This window comes from Benincasa hispida, chromosome 3 (assembly GCF_027475165.1).
Source record: "Benincasa hispida cultivar pf3 chromosome 3, pf3_genome.v1.1, whole genome shotgun sequence".
NCBI classification, from domain to species: Eukaryota; Viridiplantae; Streptophyta; class Magnoliopsida; order Cucurbitales; family Cucurbitaceae; genus Benincasa; species Benincasa hispida.
Window position 1 is genome coordinate 27,957,574 of NC_143480.1, and position 9,260 is coordinate 27,966,833.

Genomic DNA, 9,260 nt, shown 5'->3' on the forward strand with positions numbered 1-9,260 from the left:
AACGTTTCGAAAGTTCAGATATAGTTTTAAAATAAAATTTTAATAGTTTCAATTCAAAATTAATGGTAAGCATATTTTTTCAACTCCTTTTAAATATTTAAAAATATTTTTGAAACGACATTATTGACACAAAGCCTAATGCCCAAAGACAATTTTTTTTATTATTTAACCTAATAAAAAGACATTATTGACACAGTGTAATGTTCAGAAACAATTATTTATTATTTAACCTAAAAAGTATTTCAAGAAGGTTTCAAAAGAAAAAGGAAAAGGAAAAAAAGGGAATGTTCAAATCATACGCTTCGTCTTCCTCTCCCAGTCGGGTTGGTATCGACGCAGTATATGGTAAGTCGGTAACCGAGCGTCTGCATTTTGCCATGGATGAGCCCCCTATCAGTGCAACCAGTTGCAGCGCCTTCGTTGACGAAACCACCGACAACGACCGCGAAGAAATCGCGGCGGTTGATTCATCTCCGGGGAACTCAACCCGAACGCTTTACGACCCTCTGCCGTGCTCAAATCGCAATAGGAGGAAGAAGAAGAAGAAGAAAAGGGTTGTCATTGATAACGTCCAAGAACTTCCGTCTTCGTCGTCTTCTTGTTCTTCGCCCGCGAGATTGTTGCAGAAAGGCGTCAATTGCAAACGCCGACGCCCCAAGGTTTTAATTGCTCATCCGCGCCGTATCGATGGCGATTTTGAAAATGTGGCGTTTTTATTGGGAGTGTCATTCGCAGCTTTTGTTGCTCAGGTTCCGTCTTATTTTCCTGTTTCATGGGGTTTCTCAGGCTAGGGGAAATTTTGCTTCTTGGTTGTGTTGTTTTCGTTTTCATGCTTCTAAACGGTCAAGATTCTCATAATTCAATCTATTATGCATCATTTATGATTTTTCTTCTTCAAATTATTTGGAAAAAGAAGTTTAAACGTTGAAATTTAATTCGATTGCAAATTTGATTACCGTATTAAGATGAAGTTGAATGCGGCCTGAATTACATAGTGATGGGTGTCTTTGACCTATTTTATGAGAGAGATTCTGAAAACTAATTTGCCCCCCTGTATAGCGTTTATCTTGTTCATCATATTTTTAGGAGTAGTGACATGATAAATTTCTTCAAATTTTAGTAGTATCTGAAGAAAGGAGCATTCTTTTTGGGTTCATAAGTCTATTCAACTATCCATATTACTGTTAGAAGATATAGGTTGAAGTTAAAATTGATATGGGAGCTTTTTGTTTTCAACTTTATCTCTGACTGCGAACTTTGATTTAAGTGGGAAAGCGAATCTAGTGGCTTCCTAGTTCATACTATGGTTAAAATTGCAGAACTTTGATTATCACTGAGCTTTAGATGTAATACATTTTTTGGATATGGATGGAGTTGTCTGTAAACGAGTTAAAGCTAAAGCTATTAATTTCATGGACAACATATTATGATATTATGTTTTTTAGGACGAACCACTACGTGTTTGTGTGCTTTTGAGAACTGCTAGTTTTAGTTGTTTGTTGATATTCAAGTGGTTTTTTGTTTTTCTTTTTATTTTGACTCTAGGTGCTTGAGAGGCAGGACATGTCTGATGAAAGAATGCCTGTTGATCATCTCTCCGTGGTATGATACATTTCTTTATAATATGAATGCCTGAAGAAGCTTTGAAGCTAACTTACCTATAATTTTTTTCAGTATGTGAAGCAGTATTCGTTAATGAATATCAAGAATAATTTTAGAAAGTATGCAGGGTCTCAATGTCCTATATTGCTATGTTAAATAAGTGAATTGTGAAATGTTCTGCAACTTTTTGAAATTTAAAAATAAAAACAAAAAAAAATTAGGTTTTCTCACCATTTTCTTGCCATGGTTCTAATCTTTTCTAAATAAATATTTGAATTCTTAGCCAAATTTAAAAAAATAATAATAATAAAAATAAATAATAAAATAAAATAAAAACTATTTTTTTTTTCAAAACTTGGCTTGGATTTCGAAAACACTCTTAAAAAGTTGACAATTAAACAAAAAAATCAATAAGTGAAAATAGATTTTGTGAGCTTAATTTTCAGAAGTCAAATGTTTATCAAACATGACCTTAATATTCACTTAACTCCTTGGAATTATTTTAAAGTAGTGCATCAATCTTAATATGTTCTTATTCAAATAGTCGTATTTATAATGAATAGTTTGACTGCTTTGCTTCTTAGTTCCCACATTGTAGCCATAGGTGTGGTGTTATTCTTGATCCACTTGCGTTGATCTGGTCTGCTGAGTTTTGATTTTTTTTTCTGTTGAAGTCATCGTTATGCATTGACCCAAATGATGCAAGATCATCTTTTCTTCCTGCAGATATGCACTTCAGCTATAAGAGAATCTTTGGTCAATGTAAGTTTGATCTGTAGCTATAGCTATTGACGACTATTTCATTTTTACATGTTCTCTGTTATTCATTCAGCATTGCCCAGAGTCCAAGATGCTGAAGTCCCTTCAACATGCCTGTTCTTTAACCAGTTATATGGAAACAGGTCTTCGGGGACAAGCTTGATTGGTTTTTAAAGAAATTCGAGAAGTCATTTGGCAGTACGTTGAGAACTCTAAGATCAATCAGTGAAGCATCTGCAAGATATGGAGTGTATTCCTCCAGAAAACGCATGGAAGAAAATATCACAGCAGATCTGACCCCTGATAGGAAAAGGGATGTGGCAAGTAGCTCTGGTCCGGAAAAATGTATTGTGGAAGAATATTCCAGGGCAGATGCACCTGTTGATCAATTAAGTTTAATTGAAGATGTAAAGGAAAGCATTTCTGATTCATTTACTCGTGAGTTGCGTTTGTGTAGACTGAGAAATGATGTGGTTTCTGTTGCCCAACAGGCAGTTGGTTACCATAGTAAAGAGATAGCGGCTAGCACTGTTGAAAGATCTGTTGTCGAACAGATACGTGCAAATGATCTTAAGACAGTGGAGCTTGACCTTAAAGTGGAGGAATTAAACTTGATAAAGACACAGATTGCAGTCGGTTGTGACTTAAACAATCTTGAGAGGAGAAAATTGGCAGTGGACATGTCAAAAGCCTCTTTTGAGGCTGATAAGTTCAAGAATCAGTTAGAAGACACGAGATATTCGGAACTGCTTAGAAAGTGCATAGACTGTCTTGTTGCTGGTTTGTTTATAATGTCCGTGGCCCTTGCTTACGGAGCATATGTTTACTCATATCAAAGAATTTCTGAAGCTACTGCAATCTGTACACCTTCAATCCAGGCAAGTGTAGCCCCTTCTTCCTGTTATTCTTTCTTTCATACACTTGTAGATCTACAACTTGAAAACTGCATATGTTATGATGAAATTTGATTGTTGGTCCATGTACAATTTTCTAGAAGCCAGAGTTCAGATCGTTTCTACTTCAAATTTTGAAGAATCATCCTGTATGATTTTTTGTAGATGTGTTTTCTCATCACATATAGTTGGAATTAAAAGCATTCATTCAACGAACTTATTTGAGACTCTTTGCTCATTACAGGATTCCAAATCTTGGTGGATGCCAAATCCAATGGCATCTTTGAACTCTGGGTTGCATATGTTAAGATGTCAAGTTCAAGTTGCGAGCCGGATGGGGTTCGGTGTGATTATGATTCTTGCGATTGCTTACCTGCTTCTCCAACGCTCAGCAACTTCAAACCAGGCAATGCCAGTTACTTTCATCGTCTTGCTGCTCGGAGTTGCCTGCGGTTTTGCTGGAAAGTTGTGCATAGATACATTGGGAGGAAGCGGATTGCATTGGCTCATGATCTGGGAAACATTGTGCTTATTGCACTTATTTGCGAATATTTTTACGTCTGCACTGTTTCTGATCCTACACGGTCCGATTGAGGTTTCTCAGAGGAAAAATTGCCATGTGATCTTGCCATATTGGTTTCGCCGTGTTGTATTCTACACCCTTCTGCTTGTATTTATGCCATTGTTGTGTGGGCTGATTCCATTTGCAGGTGTTGGTGAATGGAAAGATCATTTTTCTCTTCTGGTAACTGAAATGATTGCAGCAGACGGCTACTGAAGTTTTGGGTTTTGCATTTTGTTCTGTTGTATAATCCGATTTGTAGGATTATTTATTTTGTATTAGTATCTACAGGAGCTCCTTTTAGTATCTACAGGAGCCCCAAAAGGAGATGGCTTTCGAGTTAAATTGCTAATTTATTGTTATTATTATTAATGTACGAATAATAACGATAACAACAGTACGTTGAGCCTCTATTTTTCTTCATTTCTTTCTTGACTCTCACACTTCGGCTGTCAAATATTGGTGAATGTTACGCTCTGTATCATAGTAATTATGACTTGAAAATTGAAGCTCGTTACTTTCTTTAATCTTTATCTCAAGTCAACAATGGTAGAGTCAGATTAAACCATCAATCTTTGATTGGTAAATAAAGGATGCCTAATGTATTAAGGTATGTTTGAATAAAGCTTAAAATTAAACATAGTAGTTATAAATATTGCTTTTTAATTGTAATGTTGCTGTAATGTTGCAAATATTTCAGTTGATTCAAAACTTTAGACTTTAGACTTTAGTAAGAATCAATAATTATGAAAATTTTAGTAGGAAGCCCAAAACTTTAGTAGGAAGCCCTTTAATTCTGCTGCAAATATTAATTATTGATTCTTCCAGTGTAATTATCACAAGAATTAAAGGGCTGATAGTTAGAACAGTTTTACAGTGTAAACCAGCAAGTAGATGCTACAATTGAATTCTAATGTTTCTATAAATACAGACCGACCCAATTGTCAAAGACAGGTAAAATTTTAGGGGTCTCCCCAAAACTTTAGTAGGAAGCCCTCCCCCACTGTAGGTTGGGGTGTACAGAGCCACTTTTACACATTCCTCGACTGGCAAAATGGTGTCTGGATCTAATCTTAAAGTCATGAGGAAACAGCCTGATTTAGCATCCTCGATCGAGGAATATGCGAGAGGGGTGGGCACCGAATTTCCCTCCAAGAGTTCTTAGTGAGAACTAAGTACTCCTTGAATATTTGGACTGCAGGTTGGATGACAATCAAGCAAGGTAAGAAACTTTTTTCCTTCTAGTCCGCAAATCACAAAACCTCATGAGCCTTTCCATAATACCTGTTTATGAATTGAACCTGAAGGCAACAACGGAGGAAACAGAATTAACGCAAAGGATTAGTATCAGCATTTCAGATAAAGATATTCTCACTAAGTTTGCTAAACATGTACAGGAATGATTGTGTTGTATGTATTATGATTTTATAGCTAAGGACCACCACTAGTAGTACTAGTTCTAGCCTATCTCTCATGTCAAAACCCCTTTTAACGCATTGGTTTTAGGGAACGCATTGGTTTTAGGGTTTGACAAATTATGGGTCAATGGTAAAGTCATGCCCAGCAGTAAGTCATCAATTCCTTCTGCCAAGTGGCCCAAGTCTTCACTCATGTATAAGCATTTTAAATATTGGTTCAAAATTAAAACACAAGATATGGTTATCTCAAGGAACCGAATAAGAGTATTGAAGATTGTTTCAGATTTCCTAGCGAGATTAGACCGTTCAAAACCAACGTTAAAAATTTGTCGTGTTACCTTAACGTTGGAAATATCGGGGCTATCTTGTGTCTGAACTGGGTAGAACTTATAGAACCTCATTTTCTCAAAGGCTGCTTTTGTTTCCTCGCTCATTTCTAGGCGCACCTTTTCACGAGCTTCCCTTGCCTAAAAGATGTACAATCACCAAAACTCCATTAAAAGAGTTGACACAGAGAGAGGGAGAGAGAGAGAGACTGAAAAATAATATTCATTACAACTTGCCTCCCGATTAGCTTTCTTTGCGTCCCTAACTTTCTCCTTTACAAACTCCTAACGAAGACAGCTCAAATATTATCAGTCAGGACCCAAAACTTATACTAGCGAGTGCTTTCTTTTCCCATCAAATACTACCTTGAAGGCATCCTTCTGATCTTCAGACAATTCTTCCTCTTCAATCAGCTTATCTGTAAACTCCTACAAAAGATTTGAGAAGTTTCACGGCAAAATTTTAACAGCTATCTGTGGTAATGTATTTGAAAAAGGAATAGCTAAGAAAAAGTCTCTCAAAGACCTAAACCAGAAGGCCACTTCTAGTACCTGAAGTTCATCTAGTTCCCAATCGAATTCACAGAAAATCTGCCGTACCCAATAAAATAGTTTGAATCAGCGAAGGACATCTTACATTATATATCACAAACAATCACAAACATTATGTTTCTCCCCATAATATCACAGGCTAAAATCTTACTGGCTTAGGTTCCGCTGGAAATATTATTTGGACCTCGATGCTTTGCTCCAGCTCATCTTCCTTAAAGGGCTGGTAGAAATCTGTCAAAAGAAGAAGCATTTGTCGAGCATATACGAAAGCTAGAGTGCCCTGAAGAACCAGAAAAGAGCAACGATTCAAGTCCTGAGCTAGCTGCTTTAGCCCAGTTCTCTCCTAATCGGACATCCTCCTCACAGAAGTAAATGGAACTACTTTTTCCTTCTAGAAGATTCAAACGGGTACTAATTGGTATGCAAACTCTCGACATAAAGCAAAGGAAGTCCTGAATAACTCACAAGGCAAGCAATATTCATATTTCTTGACACGATCTATCTTCAAATGCTTCAGAGCAGCCCTGTAATAGCATCGATCGTCATGTATTAGAAAATGAAATTAAAATTCAATACTTCTCCAGCAAATAAACGGAATCAGTAGCTGGCAACCTATATCTGCAATATTTACTAAGGGAGAATCGGTCAATAAAGGTTCGACATATGATTGAGAATTAGCATTCACAAACTAATTGTCCAATAAGTATTAGGTTTTTTTATTTTATTTCTAGTCATCCTTTTTTACTTAAATTATAAGTTTAATCTTTAAATTTTGAACTTTCAAGTCTGTATTAAAAGTTTGTATCTAAAAGATCTTAAAACTTCAAAAAATTGTCTAGTCAGCCCTCGGACTTGTAATTTTATATGTAATAGGTCCATAAACTTTTAAAGTGTAACTAGGTTTTCTAAACTATGGGTCTAATAAGTCCTAAATTTTTTTAAAAAATAACTAATATAAACACAAAATTGAACTTTATGTTTAATAGGATCCAAAACGTTAATTTTTATATATTAAGTTTACATATTTTAAAAAATGTCGAATAGATAAAAAATCCATTAAACATCAAATTGAAAGTTCAAAGACTATTGAACATCAAAATCAACATTTAAGGATCTCTAGATACTTTTTAAAATTATGGACACATGCTTGAAAGTTAAAGGACCAATAGATACAAGCCTGAAAGGTCAAGTACTTGACTCAGTAATTTAACCTTGTTTTTTTCTCCTTTTGAGGGGGCTTACAATGTGATGGAAGAAGATATTTCGTGGAAAAACCATTTACCTTCGTTGAGTGCAACAAAACATAAATATTTGGGATTTCAGCTTATCAACTCGCCTATCCCTGTAGAAGAATTGCATTAAGCCATGAAACAGAAGTTATGGATGAAATCCCGAAGGTGGATCACAAACAACACAAGAAATTCATAGGCAGTTGAGTAGCTGTCCTCAAGGGGAATGTAGGGCACCCAACCCATTTTCATCAGTTTCATGGGTATAATCTCTTCAGCCTCCCGTTGAACAGAGTTAATCCCAATTTTATCAGAAGGTGGGAAAAGGCGAGACGACCTATAGGACATAAAATCAATTAACAATTACTAGAACATAAAAATTAACAGCTTAAAATCTAATAGTGGCCACAGTCGGTTACCCCGAGGAAAAGAAATACACCAGCCAATACAGAAAAGCAATTACATGTTAATTCACTATAAGACAATATTTTGAACAACTTACGGCAACGACTACAGGAATGCAGATAACTTTACTTTCTCCCTTGAAAGAAACAAGTTGTGCTGCAGTAAAAGAAAACCACATAAATGGATGCGTAGAGTTCTTCAGATTAAGAGATGAAAAGTAAAAGGAAGGCTCCAATTTTAAGTTGCTTACGCTCTGTAGACCCAAATAGATAGACCTTCTCCCCGTAAAGCTTTCCCCCTTCTTCAAATGCATCCTGAACATTATAAGAACTTTACTTTACATCGTTATAATAACTATAAACAGAGTAATACATCCAACATCATAGTCAAAGAAGAATTGGGTGGGGGGGGAATGCCGCCTTCCACAAATCTTCCTGAAGAAGACAAGTAGGTAAGCTCGATCAGACATTATCCACTACAGATAACATACCGAAGCACAAAAATCAAAAGAGCCAAGGAGGAGAACCCCTTCTATGCACCTAGCGCACACATCTACCACATTTAGAATGAGCAATAAACTCCTCAAAAACCAAAACATTCAACCTTATTACAACAGCAATCTTCCAGAGGTTGGAAAACACATGTAGTTATCAGCTACCACAAATAAGCGAACTGCAGAGGCACACTCCGGAGAGTTGCTAGACTGTTCTATTAGCTTAACAAAGTTGTGCTACTATAACTAGATATTCATTGATTTCCAAGTACTCTATTTTTCTGAAAAAAACCCAAAACTAGAAGAGAAAACGCCTCCAGTTTGGGATCAAGACCAAAGACTTGAAATGCGAAACGCAGAGTGAAAATGATACCAAATTGCGCATATCCTCCAAGTACTCCGGTACGGAGTGAGGTTTGGAAGCCTTGACTCGCTTGGGTCGATTGGCTGCAGTACCGGAGGTGGATTCTTTACGGTTCTCCTTCTCCGGACAGTCAGCCTCTTCCTTAGTGGCTTTCCTCTTAGTTCCTTTCCTCATCGCGTTGGAAGGAAGCTGAGAAGATACAGAGCGAGTGTGAAGAAGAGAGAAAGAGATGAAGTGGGAAGCAGCAGATCCGGATTCGAACAGATGAATAATGAGAGAGAGATGGGGGGGGATTGCTTCAATTTCGGAGTCAATGAGCGTAAGATTAACTCAGAACGGTCCCAATTTGAATGAGAGAGGCGGGTGGCGGGTGGCGGGTGGCGGGTGGCGGGCGGTGGTTGCCTGAGCTGAGGAATTATCAAATTTTGAAATCTAATAATTGGGCCATTGGCTTCAGCCTACGTTACAGTTGGGCCTCTACCCTCTCTTTCCCTCGTCCATGGGCTCAGCCCCCTATTAGAACTTAAAAAAACTCATATTTGTTAGTTAGAAACGTATATAATTGCAATGGGTATCACTTTTGGGACTAATAATTAAGTATATAACAATATTATTAAAGAGCTATAAAGATAGAAAAATTTATTCGTAATAGACTCC

General features: G+C 36.8%; 2 protein-coding genes across 7 annotated transcripts; one reads left to right on the forward strand and one right to left on the reverse strand.

The window, feature by feature from the left end:
- The first annotated feature begins 212 nt into the window (after window positions 1-212).
- Window positions 213-4,239, forward strand: CPR5 (protein). Of its 4 annotated transcripts, none has more exons than XM_090312452.1 (6): window positions 247-749; window positions 1,546-1,602; window positions 2,277-2,364; window positions 2,505-3,239; window positions 3,356-3,403; window positions 3,499-4,239. In XM_090312452.1, the coding sequence occupies exons 1-6, from the start codon at window positions 688-690 to the stop codon at window positions 4,030-4,032; spliced, it is 1,524 nt and encodes a 507-aa protein (XP_090168578.1). In that variant the 5' UTR covers window positions 247-687; the 3' UTR covers window positions 4,033-4,239. The 4 variants fall into 4 exon arrangements, with proteins under 4 accessions (XP_038883324.1, XP_090168578.1, XP_038883326.1 ...); XM_090312451.1 differs by having other exon boundaries at window positions 248-749; window positions 2,329-2,364; XM_039027396.2 differs by lacking the exon at window positions 3,356-3,403 and having other exon boundaries at window positions 213-749; window positions 2,329-2,364.
- A 351-nt stretch (window positions 4,240-4,590) lies between these two features.
- On the reverse strand, window positions 4,591-8,989 carry LOC120072647 (protein HEAT INTOLERANT 4-like). Of its 3 annotated transcripts, XM_090311698.1 has the most exons (11): window positions 8,613-8,989; window positions 7,997-8,060; window positions 7,844-7,902; window positions 7,395-7,678; window positions 6,578-6,636; window positions 6,264-6,343; window positions 6,113-6,151; window positions 5,927-5,989; window positions 5,798-5,845; window positions 5,573-5,701; window positions 4,591-5,117 (listed from the first exon to the last, which is right to left on the reverse strand). In XM_090311698.1, the coding sequence occupies exons 4-11, from the start codon at window positions 7,469-7,471 to the stop codon at window positions 5,070-5,072; spliced, it is 543 nt and encodes a 180-aa protein (XP_090167824.1). In that variant the 5' UTR covers window positions 7,472-7,678; window positions 7,844-7,902; window positions 7,997-8,060; window positions 8,613-8,989; the 3' UTR covers window positions 4,591-5,069. The 3 variants fall into 3 exon arrangements, with proteins under 3 accessions (XP_090167824.1, XP_090167827.1, XP_090167826.1); XM_090311701.1 differs by lacking the exons at window positions 7,844-7,902; window positions 7,997-8,060; window positions 8,613-8,989 and having other exon boundaries at window positions 7,395-7,458; window positions 7,557-7,617; XM_090311700.1 differs by lacking the exons at window positions 7,844-7,902; window positions 7,997-8,060; window positions 8,613-8,989 and having other exon boundaries at window positions 6,264-6,392; window positions 7,395-7,534.
- Between the last annotated feature and the right edge of the window lie 271 nt (window positions 8,990-9,260).